At 46.5% G+C, this 27809-nt stretch overlaps 10 protein-coding genes across 10 annotated transcripts; 4 read left to right on the top strand and 6 right to left on the bottom strand.

The window, feature by feature from the left end:
• Positions 1–1666: 1666 nt before the first annotated feature.
• Positions 1667–4905, top strand: HETIRDRAFT_165270 (uncharacterized protein; the record flags this gene model as incomplete). The annotated part of the gene is made up of 8 exons (XM_009546537.1): positions 1667–1670; positions 1725–2270; positions 2323–2747; positions 2800–3093; positions 3150–3221; positions 3275–3523; positions 3578–4278; positions 4326–4905. 8 exons carry the CDS (start codon positions 1667–1669, stop codon positions 4903–4905), a joined length of 2871 nt encoding a protein of 956 aa, XP_009544832.1.
• Positions 4906–5683: 778 nt separating this feature from the next.
• Positions 5684–6853, bottom strand: HETIRDRAFT_157811 (uncharacterized protein; the record flags this gene model as incomplete). The annotated part of the gene is made up of 2 exons (XM_009546536.1): positions 5684–5806; positions 5862–6853. A coding segment is annotated over one exon (298 nt), but the record flags the coding sequence as incomplete, so codon positions are not given.
• Positions 6854–7720: 867 nt separating this feature from the next.
• Positions 7721–7957, top strand: HETIRDRAFT_244744 (uncharacterized protein; the record flags this gene model as incomplete). The annotated part of the gene is made up of 2 exons (XM_009546535.1): positions 7721–7814; positions 7881–7957. Coding segments are annotated over 2 exons (171 nt in total), but the record flags the coding sequence as incomplete, so codon positions are not given.
• HETIRDRAFT_408796 (uncharacterized protein) lies at positions 7789–8648 on the bottom strand. Its single transcript, XM_009546534.1, has 4 exons — positions 8145–8648; positions 8104–8115; positions 7881–8072; positions 7789–7814 (listed from the first exon to the last, which is right to left on the bottom strand). The coding sequence occupies exon 1, from the start codon at positions 8501–8503 to the stop codon at positions 8162–8164; it is 342 nt and encodes a 113-aa protein (XP_009544829.1). The 5' UTR covers positions 8504–8648; the 3' UTR covers positions 7789–7814; positions 7881–8072; positions 8104–8115; positions 8145–8161.
• Positions 8649–16905: 8257 nt separating this feature from the next.
• Positions 16906–17331, bottom strand: HETIRDRAFT_314825 (uncharacterized protein; the record flags this gene model as incomplete). Its single annotated transcript, XM_009546533.1, has 1 exon — positions 16906–17331. A coding segment is annotated over one exon (426 nt), but the record flags the coding sequence as incomplete, so codon positions are not given.
• Positions 17332–17383: 52 nt separating this feature from the next.
• HETIRDRAFT_315726 (uncharacterized protein) lies at positions 17384–17604 on the bottom strand (the record flags this gene model as incomplete). The annotated part of the gene is made up of 2 exons (XM_009546532.1): positions 17384–17502; positions 17553–17604. 2 exons carry the CDS (start codon positions 17602–17604, stop codon positions 17384–17386), a joined length of 171 nt encoding a protein of 56 aa, XP_009544827.1.
• Positions 17605–17828: 224 nt separating this feature from the next.
• On the bottom strand, positions 17829–18979 carry HETIRDRAFT_315848 (uncharacterized protein; the record flags this gene model as incomplete). Its single annotated transcript, XM_009546531.1, has 5 exons — positions 17829–18225; positions 18283–18419; positions 18473–18638; positions 18695–18876; positions 18929–18979. The coding sequence occupies 5 exons, from the start codon at positions 18977–18979 to the stop codon at positions 17829–17831; spliced, it is 933 nt and encodes a 310-aa protein (XP_009544826.1).
• Positions 18980–19309: 330 nt separating this feature from the next.
• Positions 19310–19805, bottom strand: HETIRDRAFT_315202 (uncharacterized protein; the record flags this gene model as incomplete). Its single annotated transcript, XM_009546530.1, has 2 exons — positions 19310–19552; positions 19605–19805. 2 exons carry the CDS (start codon positions 19803–19805, stop codon positions 19310–19312), a joined length of 444 nt encoding a protein of 147 aa, XP_009544825.1.
• An 827-nt stretch (positions 19806–20632) lies between these two features.
• On the top strand, positions 20633–21041 carry HETIRDRAFT_315969 (uncharacterized protein; the record flags this gene model as incomplete). Its single annotated transcript, XM_009546529.1, has 3 exons — positions 20633–20729; positions 20791–20853; positions 20914–21041. 3 exons carry the CDS (start codon positions 20633–20635, stop codon positions 21039–21041), a joined length of 288 nt encoding a protein of 95 aa, XP_009544824.1.
• A 3074-nt stretch (positions 21042–24115) lies between these two features.
• HETIRDRAFT_416635 (uncharacterized protein) lies at positions 24116–27627 on the top strand (the record flags this gene model as incomplete). Its single annotated transcript, XM_009546528.1, has 7 exons — positions 24116–24241; positions 24305–24346; positions 24400–24704; positions 24839–24898; positions 25004–25071; positions 25121–25586; positions 27213–27627. 7 exons carry the CDS (start codon positions 24116–24118, stop codon positions 27625–27627), a joined length of 1482 nt encoding a protein of 493 aa, XP_009544823.1.
• Positions 27628–27809: the final 182 nt, after the last annotated feature.

Genomic DNA, 27809 nt, shown 5'->3' with positions numbered 1-27809 from the left:
GCGATGTTGACGGGACTCGGGGGTGGGGGCTCCGAGACATGCGAGGTCGAGCGGGTTGAGGCTGAGGCAGTCGACGAGGGAAAGGACATCGAAATTAGGCCAGCAGTGGGAGATGGCTGAGACGCGATGCGCCGGTGATGATCGGCGTAAGGGGAGGAGAACTGCGGCGGCCTGAACACGGGAAAGGGTCGTTGGTACGTCTACCGCTTGTTCGAAGACGCGGAGGTGGAGGCGGAGGCGGAGGTGGGGTCCTAGGGCATGTAGAAGAGCGCACCGGTGAAGGGCTTGGCGTGCTTTTCCCAGCACTTGCAGCAGGGGTGCGAGTGGTCGAAGTTCCTGAACCCCGTGTTCTTGCCTACAAAAGACGGAATTGCGCGCGGGAGCAAAGCGGCCTCGATCGAATAGGCAGTTCAGCTCGCTTTGACTTTACCAGCGCAAACGAAGGGAGTATGAAGGAGGCGCGCTCACATTAAGCGCATTCGTGGCCCGCGGAATACACGAGCACCTGCCCCATATTGAGCAGTAGATGCCCAGAGCTGGCGTTTGCACTGGCCGCCCGTCGTTCTCCTGTGCGATCTCGCTCCTACCCGCGCACGAACTTGCAATGGTCGGCTGCCGTGCAGGCGGGTCTCCAGGCGGAGGCGCACAGCGAGGGCCACTGGCGCTCGCGCCATTTGTTGACGAGCTCTCTGCGTCAGCCGTGGGCGCCCCGGCGCCCAGCGTGGAAGTCGCGGGCAAAGTCGGAGAGCGGCGTGGTCGGCGTGGTCGGCGAGGCAGGCGCGGCAGATGTGTGCACGTCGAAGCCGGAGCGCCTGCGGGAGAGAGAGAGGGCTGCGCGAGGGTAGTGGAGGCTCTGGTGGAGTTGCATGAGAGCGGGTGCATTGGTGGAGGAGCCCATTGAGAGTGGGATCAGGGGTGGGGATGGGGATGTACACTCGATGACAAAAAAATCGAAGTTTCATTGGAATCACGGCAAAAATGACCTACCACTGAGTGACTGGTCACATTCTAGCCAAATATACACAAACAGGCCAATACCTATATATACAACCGAAAATGTGACAAGCGTGACGTCTCTTCGCTATCCTCAACCACTATCACGGTAAGCAAAACTAGCCTGAGTCAGAGGGGTCCTAGGACCCCCCTGCTAGAAGATCGATTGTTTAGGGGTTTTTGACCCATTTTTTGCGCTTAAATTGAATATTCCAGAGGGGTCCTAGGACCCCCCTGGAATCAAATCGATTATTTAATGGTCTTCGGCCTTGTTTTTGCGAAAAAGCGCTAGAATTGAATATTTCAGAGGGGTCCTAGGACCCCCCTAGAGTCAAATCAATTATTTCAGGGTTTTTGGCCCAATTTCTGCGAAAAAGCGCTAAAATTGAATATTTCAGAGGGGTCCTAGGACCCCCCTCGATAAAATTCATTCAAATTTGATTAAAATATTCATTTCTTGATTGTTTCCTTTTGTTAAGGGGTCTAAAGGACTCTATTTTCTAATGTGAACATTATGGTGCTCTTTATATTTATATTTAATGCATATATAACTTGCTATTTTTCTTTTGACTATTTGTTTGAACTTAATTTAAAGTTTCCAACTAATTACTGGATTTTTATAGATCAAGAACTACTGGTCCAATCTTTGAGACACTATACTCTTTCAATCACAATGAGTACATTATTTTTACCTTTTCTTCAAGACTCTGAGACTAAAAAATCATAACTAGCTTCTTTCAACAATGAAACCAATGGCCATATTTCTATTGACAGCGGTTTAACCTTGTCTCCTCTTGATTCCACTCCTGCTTCTGTCAATTCTGAGCCTACTATGACATCTACTGCCTTTGATAGCATTTCAGGAACTACAGCAGCCTTAGGACCATTTGCTACATATGAAGACTGGAATACTCAAGTTCAAAACTCTTTGAACAAAAATGGCCTAGTTTATATTCCTTTTACTTCCAAAATAGCTCACTTCAAGGGTCAAAGAGCTATAAATCAAGCCTTTTTGCTCAAATTGACAAATGCCTTGCTGAACAACATTGCAAATGATATTGATGAGAGCTGGTTAAATCCCATATTTATTATTGGTGGATCACTCTTGGCAGATGAAAGATTGCGTCAACTAGGAAAACAAAATCAAAAAGAGGTTTTAAACTGGGGTATAGATGGAATGTTGGATGAACCATTGATTTGTGCCGATGGCCAACATCGTCACTTAGCTGGTATAAAGGCAAACAAAAAAGGCTGGTATGCTCGTATTATAAACAGAGGTATGAATATGATTTGAATTTTTACAAGTACAAATATTAACTATGATTATAGACTTATGGCAATATGGCATTGAGCACAGCTTTCTTATTCCATGGTCGGTTCTTCTCAATGGTGTAGCAGAAGTCTATGCACCATCTTCAAAGCCCGACAAACTTCTCTCAATATTATGCCATGCATATTCCTTGCATTGTATCTATTTTCTAGATTCTTACAAAGTTGACAAAACTGCTCAGGCTACACAACTTGGACACAGTATTGCTGTGTCTTTGGACAATCACAAAATGGCCTCAGAAAAACTACTTCTGGTGTTTGCAAGCTTCATACTTGATCCAATTTATCGTACTCCCAAGCAGTTTTCCATTACTCGGCATGCTTTGGTATTGCATAAACTGGTGGATTTCTTGTCAGAAAATCCTTGGGCTCGTGAAGGTGTTTTGCCTATTATATTTCAGACCTTTGCAAAGAATGGGTATTATGTGAGTTAAAGGATTGTTATATATAAGATTTATATCTAATCTAATTTTGTAGTTTCCAATGATGATTTTAGCTCATGCTTCAGATCAATTTCGGGAGTTTCGTAAAGCTAAAGTTGGCTTAGTCAATACCATCACCAATGGCAAGACAAAGAAGTTCATGAAATCTACAGTTGTTTCTATCGATACATGGTTTGAGGATATGCCTGTCAATTGCTATTGGCTTGATCAAACAAGCCGAGAAGAAGCACTTGAAAGGTTAATTACCTTAACAACACCTAGTGACAATTGTGAATACCAATATTTGGAAAATTATGGACGAATCAATACCTACTTTCAACCAGGAAGTGTAAGTATTTATTAAATAACCATTTGATAATATATAAGCTAATTATATGTATTTAGCTTCTGTGGCGTTCTTTTCTTAGGGGAGGATTAGGAAATTTGATGTCAAATGTACATAAATGCTCTTACATTGTAAGTTGAGATTTTTATCTAGATTTAGATTATTTTTAACTAAAAGAAATTAGCTTGCTTATTTGCTGACACCTAACTTTGCTGAACTCCACAATGAGGGACGGACACTGCCCAAAGTTCAGTTAGAAGCTACTGGGAAGATTTCATTTTTCCATTTATTATGGAGCCAAACAGCTGAGGGCTTCTTGAGGATTGCAATTGCACGTGAACATGGACAATTTCCAAATTATGAAGGCACTGCAGATTTGGAAATCTATCATTCAAGTCTAAATAAGCCTGAATACACTGAGAGGCTGAATCAAGTAAGATTTCATTATATTTAATTAAAAGCAACTATTGATATTAATCATGTGCAGATTTATCTCTATTTTTCTCGTTACTCTAGCAAGCTTGTTGAAGATGCCACCCTTAACATCCTTGGTCTGCCTAATCAATATCTCAAGAATCCTAGCAATTTTCATTTCAGAGACACTACTGTTTATCTAAACAGTAATACACTTTCTCAATTTCCTGAAGAGGAGTCAACCTGGAGATCTTATACTAAGAACTTGGCAACAAATTCACTGGTGTGGTACCATCTCTTGTTACTATTGAAGTTTGATCTTGGAAAACCATTGACTTGTAATCCGGCAATGATCATTCCTCTCACACCTCCTACATTCTCTTCTGAAACACCACATTCTCAAGAAGCTAGTTCTAGTAGCCACCATCTTGATGATGATGATGATGATGAATTCATAGAGGATGATCAATCTAAAAAGCGAAAAAGAGCCAATACAGATCAAGGGCAGAATAAAAAAATCAACAAAGGCAAAGGCAAGATGGTGGAAAAGAACAAGGACAAGGAATTAGGAAAAGGCAAGAGTGTGGGAAAGGATAAAGGAGTAGGAATGGGAAAGGGAAAAGGAATAGGAAAGGGCAAGGGAGTAGGCAAGGGGAGTATCAAAAGCATAAAGAACAAGATTACAAAGCAATGGGTGGAGAAAATCCAAAAAACAGACCTTGTTTTTATAGATCCACCTGAAGGGATAGTTGTAAAGGACTCCCCTTATGAATTGTGAGTTTTTTCTTATTAAGGTGACTTGTGACTTATAAATATTTTAGTGGGTATGGAAGGGTCCAATCTAATCAGCCACTGATAAGAGCTGAAGCACCAGAGGCAAATATTGCACACAAGGATTGTCTTGATCTTCTAAACCAATTTAAGGATGCAAGACGCCTTCACCAAATTTCTAGACTTTTACAAACTCTATTGGTCACAGAAGCATTTCAATCAGAGCTCCGCAAGACAGATCCTCAAATCCCAGAGCCAAAAGAGCATCAAGTAGCTTGTCTTGAGGCCTTGAATACAGAAAGCGTCAAATCACTCAAAGATCTCAAAGGGCATATTATGACTAAAGCGCTGAGAGAATATGTAGTGTCGGGTCGGTGGGCAGACATTCATACAGGCACCTTGATGGTACAAGATATTTCTGAGGTGGACAATGACAGTGAAAGCAGCCAGGTAGCAGACTCACAGATGGACATTGATATAGTTGACTCAGATATGGGCACTGATAATCATGACAATAATCATGATAACAATGATGAGTATATCAATGATGACAATAGTAGCAGTAGTGGTAGCAGTAATAGTAGCAGTAATAGTAGCAGTCATAGTAGCACAGCTATGAATGTTAACTAGATAGTTGTTACAAACCTGCTTGTCTACATATACTTTCTCACCTTCTATATAGGAATACATTGGACCCTTCTGAAGTCTATACCCATTGGAAAACCCATCGTAGTGGGCCGCTGTTACAGAAGAGCATGTCTATGAAACAAAAAACACAGAATATTTAGTTGTTAATACTTTCTATTTAATCAGATGACAATACAGTATCACTGTTTGCTTGCGACCCAACCACTGCAGACAACACTGCACACTCATGTTCCAATCATTGCTGGACAAATCCCAAGAGGTCGGGCCATTATGAGCATGGCTTACACTTGGAAAGCTGTCGGGGGCCATTAATCTAGGAGGGATGTTGAAAGAAACCTTGCTGAGCTGTTCGGGCACAGCATCGAAGCCCGGCTTCAAGCTGGAGACACTCAGAGGCGGCACATGCTCACGATGAGGAGACACATGAAACTAAACAGAATCGATGAGACCTTTGTAGAGGCTGGCGAGAACTCCAGGTTGAGGATCGGTGCAGTATATCTCGTGCTCATTGATTTACATTGCTTTCATATTGCTAAAACATTTCCAGGTCTGCCTGACTGGGCGGAAGTGAAGGATCATGACAGAACTGGGATGGAGAGTGCATGTGGAAAGGCATTAGGTACATGTACAAGTTGTAGCCAAAGGTCATGATAGTGGTTGGTATGCGGCGGAGATATCAAGCTGTTGTTATTGGCTCCAGACGAAGAAGCAACTTGAGAAAGGAGAAGACACAATGTCACGAGGAAGTGTCGGGTCGTCAGAGGACGGCATATAAAAAGACTGCGTGTTTTGGTCGTCTGCACTGGTCAACATGGTCACACTCGTGGACTACTTTGCCCCTTCTCTTCTTGATCTGCCAGAAGTTGACATTTGCCGTTGATTCCTGCAGCACCCTAATGTTAGATTATGCTTACTTCTGCTGGATCCAAATGACATACATTCTATCAGCGCGTCTGCCGAGAGCAGAGGTTTGGAGAAAGAGAGCAAGGCGTCATGCTGATGAGAACTTGGCACAGGTGGCAATAGCCTCGCTTTTGTTATCTTGTGACAGCCGTCCGCTGAATCAGCTTCGAAAGTAGGTAAATGTCCTTCTCACCTAGCGGTCGCAAAACTGCAAGTGTTCGAAGTCCATCTTGGGATCTGTCCCCCTCCGCGCGACCATGTGTGGAAGTAACAGCGACCGGATCTGGGCTTTTACCCAGCATTTGTTGAACAAGTTGGACAGCCAGAGTCGGTCGGATGCATGATACCGTCCACAGTCGGGCGCGACCAAGGCTGGCCACGATCTCGGAAAGGGCATCGTTGAGTTGGGCGGTGATCGGGTAGGTTTCCAAGGATCCAGCTGAGGTTGCACGTCGCCGGCCGGCGCGAACAGAGGCATGCGGTGCCGCAACGGTCTTGAAGATACCTGAGCCTGAACAATGGCATTCTATGGCCTTAAAACGGCTTCAACACGAACGAGTCGGTCGAGTTGCGTAAGATCATCGTGAAGGCTGAACCTGAGATATCAAACCTGGACGTGTCTTACAAGCAGCTCCCTGCGTAGAAGTTTGGCCTGACAACGAATAATGCATGCCCCCAAACTTCACAACAAAGTCCTGCGCCAGGTCCTCATCCATCTTGTCCCCGGGGTCAAGGGTTGAGGGGTCGCAGGTACGAGAGGACAATGAGGAAAGAGGAAAGAGGACGAGGGGAGAAGGTGACGTGAGGACGAGAGGTTGAGCGCGCGTGCGTTCTAGTGATGATGCAGGACGAGGGGAGGGGGATCAGCGGACAACGAGGGAACCAGGGTGCAAAGGGACGAGTCGACGAGGGCTTGAGAGCTCGAGCTCGTTCTCGAGGAGATGCGCAGGCGTTGATGTGGTTCGCAGTGGAGCGTGCGTCCGTGGGCCCAACTGGAGAGCGAATGCGTCGGGTTGAAGAGATGCGCATGTGGGCATGGACTCGAGGGCGAATCAATACTCGAGAGAGTCGAGGACACAGAGTGGAGGTGATGCCTGCCGTCCAGGGGATAAAGGGTGCGTGCGTGCCGTCGACAGCAAGGATGTTGACGGGAGAGGGGGCGGAGCCTATCAAGTGTGTTCCTGGGCGCGCGTAGGGTTCAGAGCGAGAGCGCCAGCGGTCGAAGGGACGAGCGGGTTAATGACGGGAATGGGACGGTCGAGGGGGTCGGAGAGTAGCAGATCAAGGGAGGGGCAAGCAGAAAGGTTGAGAACGGGAGATGTTCGAGTTCACGGAGAAACAGGAAACGACACGCAGGAAATGACACACCTTATATCAAGTAGACGAGAGCGGGCTCGAGAGTCGAGGGGGTACACGGCACTGGGTGGCGGTGGTGCGTGACATCGAGGGGGCGAGGGTATCCGGAGACCACGTCGGAGGTTGAAGGAGGATCGCATATATACGTTACTGCCTTTGGGAGACTATCCCGCTGCTTTGCAGGCTGTCCTGACGTCTCATGATCAAGCACACTTCAAGCACGCGTCGCGTCTATGTAAAACGTAAATGAATACAAACGACAATGTAACACCTACAAATGGTTCTCCGTCTGCCGTGCCTCTCCTCCGCACATTCATCAGGCCGCGTCCTGTCCGTGTTTTCTCCTCCTTTCTTCCTTTCCGCCCCGCCCTTTGACTGATCCTATCGATTAAATCGGCTTCAAGTGACCTAGTCGCTCCCCATCTTGGCAAACTCCAGGACAGCTGGTTGACTGGTGGTCTCGCCCCGATTTTCCTGTATTCTCTTCCGACTCTCTTTTACTTTTATTTTCATTCCCCGTGCCATCAATATCTTCGATATGATTACTGCTTTTCCCTCCTCCGTCCTCTCCGTCACTGCTGACGTAATTAAGGAGCTCGATGGCGGAGACGCTCTCTCTGGTCTGTGGACGCGTGCGTACTCCTTCGTCTTTCACCCTCTTAAACTTGCACGCTCACGGAGATTTGCACGCACTGTAGTGTTCACAAAATGCAAGGAGTCTCTTCAGGACGGTCGCCGTCTCGAAAATATATCCTGGCGACTATGGTATCGCGAGGTTGCTCGTTACCACGCCTCTCAAGCTTCCACTCCAGACATACTCGCCCATTTCAACGAGAAGCCTCCGCTATTTCCCATCTCTCAAGACGGAAGGGAGCCGCACGACGTCACGCGTGAGTCTCGTGTTCCCATTCTGCTCGTCACAGCTCAGATCTCAACTTAAACCCTCTGTATCAGGTAATCATGCGGTTCCGCTCAGCCATCATAAAGCCTCGCTGTCCTTTCCCAACGGACGCACAGAAGCGTCGTCTGCTACTGACAAGCACTCTGTGTCATCGTTTTCTAGCGTGCACCCAATGCACATCCGCACAAAGCCGGGCTCGTCCGTGGGTAAGATCATTGCTGATATGATCCCCGACAAGCTCGTTGTCTCTTCATCGTTTGCCAAGCATCCCTTCGATGATATCAAGCCGATCCCTACCTCCTTTGATGCGTACTCGGTTTCAAAGGCCAGCGCCGATGCTTGCATCGTCGTAGCTCCGATACCTACCATGCGCCTACCTCCGCCTAATCCACCTTCCGGCACCTTGTTTCCCCGAGTCATCGTTGTTAATCCCACTCCGCATCCTACGCCCCCCGCTACGCCGGTCCCCGTTCTGCCGTCATTAACACTCTCCACCCTGTCCCCTAAGCAAACACATCTTGCAATTCCATCGTGGATAGGACTGCTGACAGTGCGCACCTCGGCGTCGGCGAACGGGTGCGCGCGATTGGCCAATTTGGACATGCCATCACGTGATAGCCTCTCCTTTCCTAAACTTATCGACGACGATGCGCTCAAACCTTCTGACCGTCGGTTCTTTCTCCAGCAAGAGGAATCTCCTTCCTCAGAACGTGACTCCATTGACCGCGGCTCTGTGGGCACTGATAAGACGCCCTCGGACGCGAACGAGGTGGAGCTCAGCAGCCTCATCTCAAATCAGACCAAGGCAAGCACCTCATCACACAAGCGGCAGACGAGGGGCCACAAGACCAAGGAACCAGGTTGCACTACAACCGGACGCACGGTGATACACCGTTTCCAGGCCCAGCGCCATGCTGCGTCTCAGCGCCATGCTGCGTCTCAGCGCCATGCTGCGTCTCAGCGCCATGCTGCGTCTCAGCGCAGGGCAACCACATCTGGGGAGAGCAAACCGCGCTCAACGCCCACCGTCGGTTCGGGACCGATGAACGGAACAAAAGTCCCGCCAGGTCCACCAACACAAGCCCCCTCGGCGCGTGCGGACTCAAACCCCAAGTCCCGCGTTTCGAGTCCGCAGAAGGTCGTAGCCCCGGTCGATCCGCAACGCCGAGGCATCATCGTCACCAACAGCTCGTCAGAGTACGAGACGGACTCGGACGACGATGACTCGCGGGCGCCCGAAGATGTGAGCAACGAAGAGAGTAAGAAGAAAGAAGAGATACGTTTGCGCGAGGCAGCGCTCGAGGCGCAGCGGCAGCGTGAGCTGTTTGCGAAGGTCCCGAAGCGCTCGTATTCCAACCTGAACCGCACGCAGTCTGGGCTACTCTCTGTCCTCTTAAACCCAGACCCCTCTCGCCTTCCTCCCGGCCATCCCTATCGTAGCAACTCTTCGGCTGACGTCGGGCATCCCCGCACGTCAGTGCCCCTGCCGCTATCGACGTCCAAATCTACCGCTGCCGTCCCGCTCGCCGCGCAGATCACCGCGCAAGCGCCTGTGCTGAACGATGGTACCAACGCGCGCGGCTACCGTCCCAAAGGGCGGCCGCAGGGCCAAGAGATGGAGGAGGACAGCGACAGCGATGAGGAGAACCCGGATGACACCATTCAGCTCTCGCGGAGCATCGCACAGCAGAAGCTCGCCGCGCTGACGGGGCGGCGCAACTCGGATCACAGGGGAGCGCCGTCGGCGCAGCAGGTGCGCCCGGTGTTGCACACCGTCGCGACGGCGCCGATACCGCTCGACCATCCGTGGAACCTTCCGCCGGCGGCCGCACCGTCGACGCCGCGCACGACTCGCCGCCAGATGCTGGCGACAGAATTGAGCGAGAGCTTGCGCCGGAACTTATTGCGGGAGAGGCAGCTGGGCCGCGCAGCGCTGGGGGGTGCACGGAGGGGGGGCATGCTTGGCAATGGGCTGAGACCATTCACTGCAGCAGCGACGACGACTGCAACGACGACTAACGGGACCGGGCAGACGTCGCAGCAGCAGCAGTATCAACAACAAGATAAGGATCTCGGGGAAAGGCAAGGTGGACGCAACGACGACAGAGAAGAGCGCAAGCGACGCGCGATGGCACGCAATCGCACATGGGCGGACGAGTACCACTACTCGGGGTGGTAAGCGCGTCCGGTAATGCGCGTCGGTTTCTTTTTTTTCTTCCTCTTTTTTCTCCTTTCTGTGTTTCTGGTTTCGCTCGAAGTATGACGCTGTTTATCCTCATCATAGCTTATTCCCCGCTGGTAGAGTGTCTACAGTGCTCTCCAGGGTCGGCATTGTCGCCCCGCATATCCCTGTCTCGTGCATTCGTACTCATTTTATGTTTCTTGATCTCCGTATCCTCCTTTCGTTAGTCCTTCCTCCTATCTTTCTCCTCCTCCACAGCTACCTTGCATCGTCATCATCACCATACATCATCATCACCATCGTCCACCACACGTACCGTCGGGCTCGCCATCCATGCTGTTATTGCAATATGTGTACTATTAGACCTGATTTCAATCATAGTATGTACTCGTGCCTCTATGCGTTTCTTAATTGTTGGGCGTTGCTAGTACTCTAGTCTAAGTGATACCCAACTGTTGTTGATGAAGCGAGCGACATCAGGCACGCAGGGCCGCGGAAGGTCTATCTTCATTGTTGCCAACTTGTACCATCATAGACGCCCCCATGGTCGTGCTGTGTGTTTCTCTCAATTAACGGGTGCAGCTGGCCCACACTTGTATCCAATCCTCTTCATGATAATTTTGATCAAGCCTGCTGAATCACTACTAAATATCTCACAAGCTCTACATATTTATAAGGCTACCTGGGCTAGTGTTTGCCTAGCTAAGGGACATGATTTTCAGTGCATCTATGCAGGCCATTAAGTTGTATACCTCCAATTTGAAGTACCCAGCATCTATGATGAACAGGATGCCATTGACTGCTGAGTTGCTGCACAAATCTAATGGAGTGCACCACTAATGCTTCCTAGTAAGTGATAACCCCACAATGCTTGTTACCATGGTGACCCTACAGTCAGCATCACTAATTGGCTCAAAGAGCTGCAAGACTGCCAATGATGCATGGTCATCAAGCTGAGAAAGATGGTCCACTTTATACACTGACCCCACTTTTAGGGGAGCCTAGACCTGTTGCATAAGGTTATTCTGTTGCTTCTGTATCAGGCTGCTCTCATGCCCAGGCTACCTAAGCTTCTGTATTGTATCCTGTCTGTTTGTAAACACTATGTTGTCTGCCTTAGGGCCATGCACCTGCTTCATTGTGATCTCCACCTGCTTTAGTGCAGTCATATTCTCATGATGCAATAGTAGGTTGTGCTCCTTGTCAACTAGCAGGCCACCCTCCATGCCCATATTGTGATCCTTAGGCCATGTGTCTAGCTGCAGGTCTTTCTTACATCATAGAAAAAATGATTGATTGATAAGGCTATACAAAGGAAAATATGCACTATATGATACAATGAATCTATCATTTTGATATTAGATACTATAATGGTTAATAAAAGACTCTAGGCTTGATGAATATTAGGATGTCTAACAGACTGATATGAAAATACAATTTATAAAAAGGCATATTAGCAGGATTTACCTGGCCCAGAAATATCTGTGGCAATAAGGGACTCTAGGCTTGATAGATATTAGAATGTCTAATAGACTGATATGAAAATACAATTTATAGGAAGGCATATCAGTAGAATTTATCTGGCCTAGAAATATCTGTGGCAATAAAGGACTCTAGGCTTGACAGATATCAGAATGTCTAACAGAATGATATGAAAATACAATTTATAAGAAGGCATATTGGCAGGATTTGCCTAGCCTAGAAATATTTGTGGCTATAAGAGACTCTAGGCTTAAACCCCAAACACATTTAGTTATTATTCTTATCAGTTCTTAGTTATATTTATATTTATATCACAATATTGATAGTAAAATATTTTCATAATGAGAATTGCATAGATAACACCCTTATTGTATTATATATACCATGCCATACAAGAGAAATACACAAAGAATCAGAACATCACCTCACAATAACAATCAAAGACATAACATAAAGGATAACCAGAACACTCAAGACCTGATTAAACAAGCACTAACACCAGCTATCATTGACCAAGGAACATAGATACAAGGACCAGCCAATAGTAAAAAGCAGTCATAGCAAAAGACCCAGCTAAAGATCCAGCAAAAGATCCAAAAACAAGAGGGAGAGGTGAAAGAGGACAAGCTTGTAGTGGTAGAAAGTAGGCAACTAGTAATTCTTATATAAAAGAAATGAGTGGTCTATACACTATTGGCATATGAGAAAAAAATTAGCAGGTGCTAGTCATTATCCTTGCAATCTAGTATAAGGCACACTAGAGCTTTTCTCTAGTGGTTAGCAACACTTGGGATGGTCTCGGGTAAAAAGGATAGCAAAAACCATGAGTAAGAAAGAGTGAGAACACCTATTGTGTACCACTATGATAGCCACTTAATTATACAGAGCCATAGCATATATCTTTATACTCATGTGCTATATGAGGGCATGCCTTGTGTAAGTGAAGCCTAGTCAATAGTGATAGTGGAGGAATAATAAGCACCTCCTATGCTGAAATATGGCATACATGGTTTCAAGCATGCTAATAGGACAGAGCACCCAATTGGCACACAAGACTATCAGCAGATGTCATATCTGCATAGGCTCAATATATGACACTCCTTTATGTGCTAGGCAGTAAAAGTACTCTAGCTCTATCTCTTCTATTACTCTTTTGTGGTCTAGATACATACTATATTATAATGTATATGCCCATCAAAGCCATGGATCATAATGAGGTTCCTGTGTCACCTTTCAACTAAGTTTGTAGTGTTGCTATATGAGTTAATCATTCCATCAAAATCATTGAACACTTACCTCCATAAAGAGCATGATTTTGCATATTGATTGTGACATCCAAGTTATAGTTAATGGTTGAGAGCTGCAGATGTTCAAAATGACAGATATGTTAGTCAACATTAAGTAACACTGACCAATTCACTTGTAAATACTACCCCTTAGTATAACATTAATATCATGAATATGCTATAGTGTTATACAAATGGTGGTATTTGTGTTTGAGATATGATCAAGTTTGAATTGTGATACTTGCATGTGTGAAATATCTGTTTCCCAAAATTGTTTTGTTTTTGTCATATATCATTTTTGTGTATCTTGCATATAATATGATATATTATGTTGATGAGCATGCACCTATGCTAGGGTCTGAGGGAGGTATTTGGGAAGCTTTGAGAAGATACCAAACAGTGCTAGACAAGTAATGAAGACACTGACTCACACCAAACATGGTCAGTCCCTACCTGACCGACTGTTGTCATGGTGAGGAATGGTTTCACACCTAGATATAATTGGGGTTTCCTGTTTTTCCAGATGTACCTAGTGTTCATTTGATTGCTATTCTCAATAATACTTTCTGGACAATACTCTGTAAATGTTGAGAATAATAAGGAGAGGGTTAAGAACTTTGTGATTCAAGCTACTGAGGTGCTACACAGATTGAAGGGGCTGGGTAGATGTATGGTCTGTGCTTCTAAACACTAAGTAAGCTAAACAATCAGGATCTGTAATCCATAGTCATAGTTCAAACTCTGCAGCTCCTTGATGTAACCATATATAGTAAGTATATCAAATGTCTGTCTACAGCAATATTAAAGGGAACTCGATCATGATTGACATCAGTAAGCCACATAGAAGAGGGAGAAGGATGAGTCATAATGGTATAAGTGTTCATGTGTCAGCATGTAAATGGTAAACAGTCCAAGCCTGAGTCATGTGCGTAGCTCATGACCATGTCCTGAGTCATATGCTTAGACACATGTCAAGTCATAGTCCTAGTTGTAAAGGTTCAAGTCTAAAGAGACACCTGACCTTCCGTTCTGCCAACATGTAAAGCTATCTGGAAAACCACTCCCTTGTATTAAGCTCTAATTAGCTATAATTGATGCCCTACTATACTAAATTATGAAAGATTAGGATTAGACATTTTTAGCTTACCCCCCTTCTAAACCTGTTCTAATTAGACATAATTCTCCTAAATCAAGAATCATTATAATTGATTATAGCTTGAAATTTCGGAAAAATCATAATAAATCAAGCATCACAGTTCTCATAGCCTTTTTATAGAGTCATATCTATGAGAGTACTAGTTCAATACCTAAACACAAAATATACCTTATAACAAACTTGCATTCTGCCAGAGTTGAACCAACAACCTCATGTATGCAAGCACCCAAGACAGATGCTCTAAGCCACTAAGCCACAAGGTCTAAGATATGAACTTGGTAATCTAAATAAGTAGACATAATATAGGCAACCTCAACATCTCAAATTTTATTCAACATTTATCTTTCCTCTATCTTATAAATAAATAGGTCAATAAATACCTAAAAAGTGAGGTCTTTCAGGATTTAGTTTAAACACCAGCTAAAAAAATAATAAACCAATGGAAAATCGATAATATATTTTATATAGGATAAAAATAAATTATGGCACTTATACAATTTGGACTGAGGATGTGTAAAACTATGATTGAGTGTAATATTCAATGGGACTCTACTAGTATAGACAATGCTACCTAAATTTGCAAATTTGATCAAGAACATGATTATGAATAATCAAGATCCAATAAGAGAGAGGGGTCTCCCAAACAGCCACTAGTGAGGTAGAGGGTGGGGACAAGAGTATATGTATGGCATGCTTATATATAAATAAGCACAAGATTGTTGAAGGCAATCTTAATATGCTTAATGCATATATTTCCTATATGGCAGGCAAATATATCATTCTGGCACCACATACCAACATGACTGTCTTTTCCATAGCCTAATAGCTAGAGGAAAATACCAAGTTTGAGCATCTTCTATATAACAAGGCAATGAACAATATAAATAGTGCTAAAAATTGTAATATCAATAGTGATGATGATTGTGTGCTGCACAAGACAGTATTAGCCACTATACTAATAGACAAGGTCTATAAGGCTGCATGTAGCATATCCCTAAGTCCAACATACATGTTGTGTCCTATAATGGCCAATAGCAGGCATTGGCTAACAATGACAACTTTAATGATCTTGTGTGCAAGGCCAAGGTACCTAGGTCTTCATAGCCTCTTGTGGCAGCTGCCAAGCTGCCAACAAAGTGGCTGGGGGCATCAATGCACATTTCTCTCTTTCCATATCCCTTATAAAAGCAGCTGGAAAGTCAGCAAAAGAGCTACAAGATAATGATATAGGCATATATGAAGGAGAGTAATATGCTGAAATAGTATAGAATGTGCCACATCTTTACCTTCTCACTGATAGAGCAGTAGTACTTACTATTTCCTACTAATAATTAAAGACTTCTTAGTATAGAATTAGTGCTAATATCATGAAATTAGAAACCAATCCAATGCTCACAATGTGTTGCTCCCAATTGGGAAATTGGACACTTTTAGACACTATTAGATATAATCCAGAGCTAATACAAGGGGGTGTTTTTCCAGATGCGCTCGTCGTTTGCACAGAACACGCACGTCCCACAAAGCAGGATCTGAGGATCAACGCCCCACAAGCTCTCCAGCACGTCCAGAACCCATCTCACCTGCCGAGCTGACTCTAACAGTGCCGCATACGCCGTGGGTGAATAGGCCTCGCTCCATGGGGGAAATTGCAGCCATCTTCGCAGGAGGGGGCAATATTCTAAGAGCGCCTCATAGCACTGTCCTCACCCCATCACAGTCCCATTCATCTGAGGCGCAGCAGGTTAGACAAAGCAAGGGGGGGCTGAGAAACAAGGCAACTCCGCGACAAATACGCTCATACACCCCCCACTCCAGCTCATGATGAGTAGGGAGCGAACAATGGGTTGGGCGCCCACGAGTCTCAAGAGATTGCCTTTTCACTGCTTGTGAGGGAGACGTCACAAGGAGGGGGCACAGCTTCTGATTAAGTATGTGATGGGAATGGCCGCTCTGACATTTATATTGGCGCCGCAATCATCTAAATCACATGAATCCTTTTTGAAAACTCCACAAAGCCGTTGTGTCAAAGCCACAAATACTGGGCTGCCTGTCTGATGCAAAGCTTAATTTCAACTCCAAATGCTGAATGTAGCACTTACTTGTGTGCATAGGTTGAGAGCCCAGCTGTTCCCCCCCCCCTTTCCGACGTTACTCAACTCCTCCATAACTCTTTGTGGTAGTCGAAAAAGCATAAGATCCAACACATCTCTTCTTTGACCAACATAAGCTGCTCTTGCCACCGTGTTTTTAGTGCACTTCGACGGAACCAATGCACCTTCAGCACTAAAAGACCATAAGTGATGAGGCTAACGTGATATAGGGATAGAATGCACTCACTCTCCTCACAGTATTGCCGGATTTCTTTATTCTGGCCCTTGACAAAGCGGAAGTCTGACCAGATCTAGGACGGCTGTCTCTTGCTATCTCCCAGTTGTTGATCCACGGTACACATAGTAAAGGGGACAATGTCGGAGACTTGGAGTTCCCTATATGTAGGGTCTTCTGGCAAGAGACCGAGACTCACAAGTTTGCTACGCGCAAGCCTATACCTCAATGCTGCAGCATCAATGGCCAGCTTGTGATTTTTTATCTTGAGGTTCATGCGCATGTTGTGGATCTGACCAGACCCTGCCCATTTCTCCTGCTTTATCGCATAGGACATAATAACATGAGCCCTTAAATCATCGAGGGCATTGTTGGCTTGCCCTTGTTGTAATCACCTCTTGACCTCTGCAGCCTGGGACATAGCACTATGGGTAGTGATCGCTAAAGCATAATTGGACGGCAGGTTGACAGCCATGGCTTGGACCTTGTGCCACGCTGCACTCCTCAACGATTGGCTCGCTATGGTACCAGGCCGCTCTGTGTGTAACAAAGCAGCATTATGTTTTGCCGAGTATGGACGAGTGCCTGCATTGTCATGTGCTGTGTGCTTTTCTTGTTCAATCGGCGGCCCACAAAAATTAAATTTGATGGACGAGCAGTTCACTGCACCACTATCCTTCATGGCTTTATAAATCGCAGGCTGAACATATTGTTCATGTAGCGCACGCCATGTCTGATGTTGTGTCATAAAGCGGTGTCCCAGCTCCAAGTTGTCTAGCAACTTCTCGTCAGCCAACTCCCACTCGTTCAGAAGATCCTACCTGCATTCAATGACTCAGACCAGGACACCCAGATGACAAGGATGTGACTCACCTGAGCTTTTGCAACTCCATACCCTCTGCAACTGCTCCCACCATCCTTACACCCATGGCATCTACACCGTCTCCATGCTTCTGCAGCAAGTTTAATGCTTGTCTCTGAGTGAGCCCTGCAGAGGGGTCAGCGAGTGGTTTAATGCAGCCCACTTCAGTGATGGACCTTTGTCGTTCCGCGGCTCATACGGGTTGTGCAAGGTATCGTGCTGTTTCATGTTCACCACCTTCTCTAGCCAATTCTGTTCTTCGACCTTCCATTGAGCCAGAGTCCCAGGCTCAATTTGAGTTTCCAAGCGCTGCAGTGCATCCTTTGCCCTGACGTACTCCGTCCGCGCTTGGTCATACTTCTTCTATGTGGCCTTCACTAGTGTGGGCACATGAGGGTTAGACTGAGGATAGATAGATGCACAGGTCCACACCTACCGATGCTGTGGGTTCGTCACACATTCATGTCTGAGTGGTGATCATTAATGACATTGTGATGATGTCCCGAGGTTATCTCATAAGTGCTGTCTCCGATGTCATTCAAGATCACCCAGATTTGTTCAGGGGCTTCACCATCCGTCATCCCCACGCTGGGCAACCAATGGTATGAGAACATATACTGACATGACACTTTGCATGCTGGGAGATGAATATTCCTGACAGCTGCCACTATGGTAGGGAATTGAGCGCCAGATACAGCTAGAAGGTGCCCTGTGTGATCGCCCATCCATGACATTTGTTTGTTGAAGTGGATCCGATACTGATAATTGATGTCATAGCCTAAGATGTGCAAGCGCAGTTCCATCCAATGCTTTAAGCCAGATGCCATCGCGAAATCAACATTGGCAAATCTGGAGAGTGGTGACATCAATCTAGGGCATAATTGCTAAGCGCACTTTAAGGCATACCTTTCCCCCTTTTGTAGGTCTACCCCTCCCCCCGGCAACACAAACATGTGTTGGGCACAGGAAAGACCAACTGTTCCAGATACCTTATCCCAATACCCTCCATAACCCATGGCTCCAAACTGATGGCACATAGACGGCTAGAGCACAAAATCAGACAGAGTGAGACCGCCATGATAAATCAGTGCTGTACCTCATGTTCTATTAGTCCCAGTAGTTTCTGATATGCCTCAAAGTCTCCCTCATGCGCGAAATAGCCCACGCCCAAGGTCAGAGGGAAGTCATTGGGATCCAAGGGCTTGATCTTTTGGTTTTGGTGAAAATTGCCATCAATCGTATGAAAAAGTGCATCCAAGAAGCTGTTTTGACCGTCAACTCTCAGCGACATGACATATAGAATTGCAAACACAGATACCTCTGCGAGTAAGGTTGCTCATGCCAATTGGGCGCCATGTTGGTGTCAGGCTGCGGGCAAGTGGGATAAAGCACTGCCAAACTGCCAATGGTCATGTTGCAAGCTGGAGCCTGGCTGGCGTGTTTCATTGTGACTAGGTACATCCACTCTCGAATTATGATCAATAATTCCCGGTAGCAATCCTGGCCTGATGCGTCAATTTTCAGGAGCTCCAGATAAAGAGATATTGCTCACCGGTGTAGAGTCAGGAAATACATTATCTGTTTTGCACCTAAGGTACCTCATGAAGTCGTGGGCTGTGATCTGCAATTACAATGCCAGCAGGTAAAAACTCTTCAGAACCTGGATGGTGAATGCCATCCTCGGCTTCTCCCACAACCCCAAAAATAAGCCACAATGGAGGAGCTGGAGAGAATCCGGTGTTGTGAGACTGGTATGATGATGAAGGCATTCGCAAAAGTGAATTAGGATGATGGAGATGCCATGTTCATGGACGATCATCATTTCTTGAGGACCATTGATTGCTATGGGGCACTTCTGGCTGCCATGTCCTAGGTGCAACCACAATCCAAGGTCTGCCAGACACTTTTTTTCCCAGAAGCCTTTCTCATCCGTCTACTGCTCGATGCGATGGAAAGGCATGGACTCATAAGTGGAAATCATGCATGACTGGCAGTATTGATGCATACGCAAGCATTCCACACATCGATAAATGACAAGAGGGCTCCTTGCGTGCCCAGATCCTTGAGGACACTGCAAACATTGCATGTCAAGTGGGGGTGCCTTGATGGCCAATAGCTCACAGAATGCCAAGGGAGCCCATTCGTCCATGAATTGAGTCATCCTCACAGAGGGTGCCTGCGACAAATCCTGTCAGTGTGTGATTGCATGAAATGTGCATTACCCTTACAATTGTGTTGCTCTGGCGTCTTGGCGGCGTGTTGATGCTCGCCTCCATCATATTGTATTCTGTGTTGTGAGGTCCATGGAGAGCCCCGGGCTTGGGCAGAGATTCCCAGGTGGGCGTGCCAGGAGCTACAGGGAGCAGATGGATGCCTCTCATGGCAGCCCATGGGTCACACTTGGCATCCGAGGAGAGGCCCGTGGACATCTGGGTCAAGGAATGTTGAGCACCACAATCCGATGTAAATCAGATCCTTTTGGAAGGCGATCATTGAGTAGAGGAACGTGATGGCATCGCAGTGTTGTCTGGCCCTCAAATAAGCCACTCAGTTGTCATCTCAATGTCATGAAGATACGTACTGTGGTACGAGATTGCATATAAGCAAAGCAGGAGAACCCAAGGATGTCCTGTCAACGGGGCTCGCTAGCGGTTGTGCCATCAATAAGGCGTCCTAGTACTTGCAAAAAATGTTTGAGGAATCAATTACGTGCAGGGGCTCGCCCGTGCTGGTGAGACGAGTTTTGCTTAACTCATCGACAACAGAACCTCTATGTCCATGAGATGGAAGCAGGATTTTGAGCCCAAAAGGTGGAAAGCCATTGCGATAAAGCAGAGGAAGAGGAGGTGATCATCCGCATAGACAGTGTTGAGGAGAGAGCCTTGTTAAATCTTTGTGAGGTCTGTAAGGAAGTAAGTTTAGAGCGCTGAGGATCAACGAAAGATCATCCTGGATCCAAACTGGCAGAATGTCAGCATTGGGGTTGGCAGCGATACAACGAATAAGGGGGAAGGAGAGAGGTGCTGACCTGACAGAAGCAATAGCATACCTGTCAGTCTGAAATGGTGGACGTTGGACTTCAACAAAATTTTTCTCGTGCCATATAGCATGTGCAAGGTATTTGTCATCATTGTGGTGCTCTGGGGGCCAACCCTAACCACTCCCTCACACATGGTGATTCAACAATCAATTTGCTTCCATTCCCCACACTAGAGTGCCCCTGATCTCGCTCACCATCGTCTTCCTCACCTCAACCATGGCCACTCACTTGTCTTTCCCGGTATCGACCTCCACCATCCAAGCATTCCCAAGTCCCTTGGGTACAACCACCATGCTGTGTAACCTAATCTCAGGTAAGTCCTCTATTGGCACCCTTGCCACCTATATTTCCTCACTCTGTGACATTTATCTTAGAAGCTAACCTAGGGACGGTCAGCCAATCCCTCAGCATTTTGACCTCAACTGCTCCCCCAGATGGTAAGCAAATAGTGTTTGTCGTCTTCACCCATGACTTAACCAGTTTATGCAATATATAAGCGAACACCTCAAGCCTTGGCCTCCCTTCAAAGCTGACCTGTGCCGACTCTCCCTGGACTCCCTTGGACCCATCATTGCAAGTCTCTGCCTTTCGGGCACGAGACACCACCTCCGTCTTTCGGACATGAGGTAGCCTGACAGGCACTAACTCACCAACCCATGCACCCACGTGCACCCTCCGCAAGCTCTGGAGGTGGATTATCCTCCTGGTGGCCTTAGGAAGCCTTCAACAACGTCCTTACCTAACCCGGTCAGGAATTCCAAGGAAGCCCTCGTACATCACACAACTAACCTTTTGCAAAATAAGGTAGGCCCACTTATGATGCGAGTTCTAACCTGCATTGATTCATGATCAACTGCAGAACGCTCTCTCATGAGGGAGTATACCCTGTGTCCTATGATGGCAGATCCCAATTCTACGTAAGTGCGTGGTGAATAACGTAGTAAACGAGGACTCACCGGTATTGTATAGTGATTACAACCCGACGCCCTTCACCTCTATGGCACAGGTGCTCGCCCATCGCCAGCCTTTGATGGAGGGCATCGTGCTGGCACACAATGACTGCCTGACTTTGGTGCCCTTTTCCAATAGCAATGGGGGCATGTGGATTTCGAGGCCAACCCCTTTGGTTCTACGCTAATGGAATGCTGGGTGCCTTTGAACATGTCAAGTGGCTGCAAGTCTTTGATAAGCAGGAGCTGCACACCCTGGTGGTTCCGGGGAACCCGGACCTGATGTTCAATCTCAAATTCTGGGAAAATCCATTGCTCGACTTGAAGTGCACGCTACTGGATTTCCAGCATCCGGCCATTGCCTGGGAAGGCCTCGAGGACTCTGACTTTGTTGTGTCTCTTTACCTGCCCCACAAAGATGTTGGTTTCCTGGCTCCACCCCTATATGGACGCTTGTGGTCAGCAGCCAACAAAATCATTGTGATGGTGCTCAAGGTGGTGGATACGGAGCTGGACAGCATGTTTGCACACCAAAGTGATCGAGAGCAGTACACAGAGTGCCGCAAACATTATGTTCTACAGGAAATTGACTACCTTCGACGCACTTGCTCTTGTCTTCAAGAGACCCCCATGTCTTACTTCAACGTGGTGTTGTGGTATTGAGACGCCCAATGCCTCATTCTTGGATTGCGCGCGTGGTTAATCTACATGACAATTATCAAGCCCTGCCTGGACAACCTGGAGTTTGCAGACTATGACAATGTACTGCCGCTCCGAGGGGTGTTCACAAAAAAAGAATCAATCGTGCACACCATGCACCGGTGTGGAGTGCCAGTGTGATGGGTGTGCCCTTTGCACACCCTCACGACACGGATGACCATTATTTGTGTTCATGAGCCGATCTTGCTGATCATCTATTTCAGCTCAGAGACAGTAATGTCCCATCATGGTTGCCAGTTGGTTGCACCGGACTTCATTGAGGCAAAGATTCTCAATGAGAGTTTACAGGGTTTCGGGGACATGCTTTGCTAATACAGCCTCACAGGCAAGCCAACCATTTGACGCACTGTTCCTGTTCTCGAGGTCGATCATTAAGGACTAGAGGATCACATGATAGAAGAAAATACGGAGGCTAGGATGGCTGAGATCCAGCGAGGTCTGTGGGTCATTTGTTGGTGATAACAATCAAGACTGACCATGTGCCTACCAGATGACCATGTGGCCGGGGGCTCTCCAAGTAGTGCGTCATATGCCCTCATATGGATTTTCCGATGGCCTGATCTGACAGCCCGATGTAGACTCCCAAAAGAAGAGAGAGGGCCCCTGAAAAGAGCACCGGCAAGCCCCTCAAGCCACATGTCCGCCAGACAACTGCCCACATTGGATGTGTGAAGTAGCAAGTCTATAGAACATCATTCAGGATGCGGCACCCGCACTGGCCAAACCGGATTCAAAGCAAGCCCTTATGTATATACTCCCTTCCTTGCATCTGTTCTTTGCCAAAGGTGATGTGCATGCCCAGAAGGTCCAGAACTGGCTGCGCATACGGGAATGGTGCCTGTTTAAGGCTTATGCCAATGTGGACCAGGCACCAGTGTTGATGACAGCCACGCAATAGCATATTGCGCTGGAGGGATAGTACTTTGCTGTACATTATCCTAAGGATGCGGCAATTCAACCCCAATCATCTTGCAAGGATATCACATGTTTGCATGAAGCCCTAGAGGGTACCACCAGTTTGGGGAAGCACAGGCGGGCAGATGTGCGGTTGAGTGACGGGGCACAATTGAACACGGCGGATAGGCATCGGCTCTAGCGACTTATAGAGCGGGTGGACATACATGTTCGATTTGGCGTGCATGGTGGATTTAGCCCATATGTGCCTGATGACACCCCTCTGCCCAAGTGGGAGAAGAAGCCCATCAATTTTCATCAGGCCTTGGTGGACAATCGCCTGTGGGCAACATTGACATGGGAGATATCAGTCACAATGTTCCGCCTTGAGCTATTGGCACTCGACCAGGAGGTGGTACCAGACTTGTACAATCTGGCCAAGACCAAGCTCCCCCATCTGCACCACTTCGACATCATGAGCATATGGAACAACGAGTGCAGAGTGTGGGAAGAACCAGGGAAGGATTCACAGGACTGGCTTACCTCACCAGAGTGGAGAGTGCGGCAGGCAGCCGTTGGTCAAATGCTGTTCGCACTAGAGGCTTGGCCAATTGAGGAGCCCCATCTCCCACAGTGAGATGAGCACAAAGAGCGGCAGGAGACGTTTGCAGAACTTGAGAAAGAGGTAGTATTGTACTACTGCCGACGTTTCTATTCCCTTCGAGGTCGATCCCCAACATTTCCACTCATGCGACCTTATTGGCTTCCCCCCACCAAAACCGTCCTATATTAGCATTTCTACCTTCTCCACAAGATTTCATGTCTGCTTCTTTACAGTGTATCAAGGACTTAAATTGTATAGTTCTGTTTCGCATTCGTTTGCCATGAAACATGCTGCGTAGATTAGATCACAAGAGAGTATTGCAAAACATTTCCCAAGAGTGATACGGAAATGTGGGAGAGTCGTCCTACCGGGCAGCGATGCTGACAAAATTTTCTGTAGTCGTCTGAGTCACGCCTATAAAATCTGGGTGTGCAACTCGCAAACAGGACCTTCCTCTCATTCTCCACCATGGCTATCAGGAAATAGCTGTCCTGCGAAGAGGAACTCATCTGCACCGTATTCATCAGCCCCATGGCCCACGAGATACTCCAGGACTCCAGCAAAGGGGCATTGAAGCATGTTGCAGGCCTTATCACCACACGTTACAAGGAGGCTTTTAACAGACCTTTCACGGCCAAAACCACCGCGGAGTTTGCAGTATGACAAGCTGCCAAAAAGCGGCCCCATTGTTGACATCTGCTTGTCAAATGAGTGGCTGAGTCGGAGGCTGAGTGTGATAGCCATTTGGAAGGGGTTTCCACCGTGAGTTCTTATGAAGAGGGCGAGTGTCCACGCTTGACTGATGTCTATTCAAGCACATTTACAACTGGTGCAAAGCGCACAGCAAGAATTGCAAGTCCGCCCCTGTTGTAGTGGTGCAGCCAGTAATCACAGGCATCATGAGGAACTACACTGTGCGCTCGTTGTTCAAGGCTGATCACCCCAAACGCCCGGAGGCAATGGCTGAAGAATCTGTGGGACAGTGGTTGACGCACATCACCGCAGCATTTGACACTCTTACAGGTGAGGAAGCCGTGGAGCTGGAGGAACAGGCATTGCTGCTTAACTCAACACGCAAGGAGGCCACTTCTGCGCCACACAGTGAATACTTACGTGGCAAGTGAGTGAGACTTTTTATGTGGATTGGGATCGTCACTCAGTACATGCAATTTGTGGAATTGTGCACCTCAGGAAAGCCAAGAACATGCCTATGACAATTAAAAAGATGATGGAATATTAGTATGAGGAAACTAGATGGGTGGGGATGATGATGCTAGAGGGCATCGGCATCAATGGTGATATCAATGTGCATGTGTGAGTCCGTTATGCCCAATGGACCATACAATGTCATTAATAAGGATGCAGCAAATGCACTGGTGAGGATGCCGGTTCAAAAAACTTTGAGTGAGTGTTCACGAGCAAATCGGGAGTTTCAAGGCAGCGTTTGCATAGTTTGTTTTGGGCATTCCTGGAAAGCATTTATGATTGTGAGTAGCTGGTTGTCTTGGGCTGATAATGACTGACAACCTTTGATAGGGCTTCCAAGCGAAGGTGTGTGCTCTTCTATTGCGGCAGGCTCATCTGCGGCAGACACGTCGATTGCCACAGCATCACCTGAGGTGGACTCCACGAATCGCGCACTATCGGTGGTCAACAGCTCAATTGCCGCAGCATCACCGGAAGGGGAGTCGGGAGATTTTTGGCCAGGCAAGGTGGATGGCAGTGCTGCTGAAGTGAGCCCTTGGATGGAGCCTGGCCCTGCACAGACGAGCGACTTAATAGACGGCGTGAAGACGGTTGGGATGGGTTCCCTACCAGAGCCCCATGGCCAAGTAATCTCTGAGACGGGATTAAAGATTTTGGCACAACGCTGTGTGGCTGCTCAAAGTGAAGATGGGCCTGGCTTGGTCACCCACTCTAGTTTACCACACACACTTCCCAAGGTCCATGCTGCTGATGAGAACGTGCAAGGCAATGATATGGCATCAGAGTTGTCTGGAGGGTTGCACAACCCCAGTCATCTGGAAAACCACCCCTTTGTATTAAGCTCTAATTAGTTCTATTTATGCATAATTAAGAACGATTAGGATTAGACATTTTTAGCTTAACCCCCCTCTAAACCTGTTCTAATTAGACATAATTCTCCTAAATTAGGAATTATTAGGATGGATTATAACCTGAAATTTTGGAAAAATCATAATAAATCAAGCATCAGTGTTTTCATAGCCTTCTTATAGAGTCATGTCTATTAGAGCACTAGTTAAATACCTAAACACAGAATATACCTTATAACAAACTTGCATTCTGCCAGAGTTGAACCAACAACCTCATATATGCAAGCACCTGGGACAGATGCTCTAAGCCACTAAGCCACAAGGTCTAAGATATGAACTTGGTAATCTAAATAAGTAGACATAATATAGGCAACCTCAACATCTCAAATTTGATTTAACATTTATCTTTCCTCTATCTTATAAATAAATAGGCCAATAAATACCTAAAAAGTCAGGTCTTTCAGGATTTAGTTTAAACACCAGCTAAGAAGATAATAAACCAATGGAAAATCAATAATACACTTTATATAGGATAAAAATAAATTATGGCACTTATACAATTTGGACTGAGAATGTGTAAAACTATGATTGAGTGTAATATTCAATGGGACTCTACTAGTATAGACAATGCTACCTAAATTTGCAAATTTGATCAAGAACATGATTATGAATAATCAAGATCCAATAAGAGAGAGGGGTCTCCCAAACAGCCACTAGTGAGGTAGAGGGTGGGGACAAGAGTATATGTATGGCATGCTTATATATAAATAAGCACAAGATTGTTGAAGGCAATCTTAATATGCTTAATGCATATATTTCCTATATGGCAGGCAAATATATCATTCTGGCACCACATACCAACATGACTGTCTTTTCCATAGCCTAATAGCTAGAGGAAAATACCAAGTTTGAGCATCTTCTATATAACAAGGCAATGAACAATATAAATAGTGCTAAAAATTGTAATATCAATAGTGATGATGATTGTGTGCTGCACAAGACAGTATTAGCCACTATACTAATAGACAAGGTCTATAAGGCTGCATGTAGCATATCCCTAAGTCCAACATACATGTTGTGTCCTATAATGGCCAATAGCAGGCATTGGCTAACAATGACAACTTTAATGATCTTGTGTGCAAGGCCAAGGTACCTAGGTCTTCATAGCCTCTTGTGGCAGCTGCCAAGCTGCCAACAAAGTGGCTGGGGGCATCAATGCACATTTCTCTCTTTCCATATCCCTTATAAAAGCAGCTGGAAAGTCAGCAAAAGAGCTACAAGATAATAGTGTAGGCATATATGAAGGAGAGTAATATGCTGAAATAGTATAGAATGTGCCACATTTTTACCTTCTCACTGATAGAGCAGTAGTACTTACTATTTCCTACTCATAATTAAAGACTTTTTAGCATAGAATTAGTGCTAATATCATGAAATTAGAAACCAATCCAATGCTCACAATGTGTTGCTCCCAATTAGGAAATTGGACACTTTTAGATACTATTAACACTTTTAGATACCTTTAGACACTATTAAATATAATCCAGAGCTAATACAAGGGGGTGTTTTTCCAGATGCAGTGTCATCGGTGAGTTGGGATCAGCAGTCACTCGAGGACAAGACACAAGCATGCACGAGCCGGTGCTACGGGTCTATGGAGATGTGGGTTGTGGGCATGGGCGCGGGCATGGGCATTGGCATGGGTGTGGGTGTGGGTGTGGGCATGGGCATGGGTATGGTCAGATTAGCAGGCATGTAGGGATGATCAATGCTGCTAGGGCGGATGTCAGCAGTATGGGGATAGACACATTGGACGAGAACGAAGGCAGGGGTGTAGAGAGTCATGCGGGCACACCTTATGTGCGGCTTGTTGGCCTGGTTGAGAGTGTAGTGGGGAGCACACAACCGCTGGTGATTCCACAGGGAGTTGAAGGACGACCATGCAGAGATTGTCAACCATCTAGCAGGCTGTTGGGCGAAGATCCGTAAGTGGGCAATGGCAAGGGGTTGAAACAAGAGCTAACATCTGCGACAGGTTGAGGAAGCAGTGGGGTAGGTATTCGGAGGTGTGAGGTGGATTAAGGAGCCTGGATGGATTGGAGAGCGAGCTGGTGCAAAGTCAATGTGCATTTTTAGAAAGAGAGTGAAATGTGCCTGTAAAAAGAGGAACC

This window comes from Heterobasidion irregulare, assembly GCF_000320585.1.
Source record: "Heterobasidion irregulare TC 32-1 unplaced genomic scaffold scaffold_04, whole genome shotgun sequence".
In the NCBI taxonomy this organism is placed as follows: domain Eukaryota; kingdom Fungi; phylum Basidiomycota; class Agaricomycetes; order Russulales; family Bondarzewiaceae; genus Heterobasidion; species Heterobasidion irregulare.
This window is presented reverse-complemented; position numbering and strand designations above follow the sequence as displayed.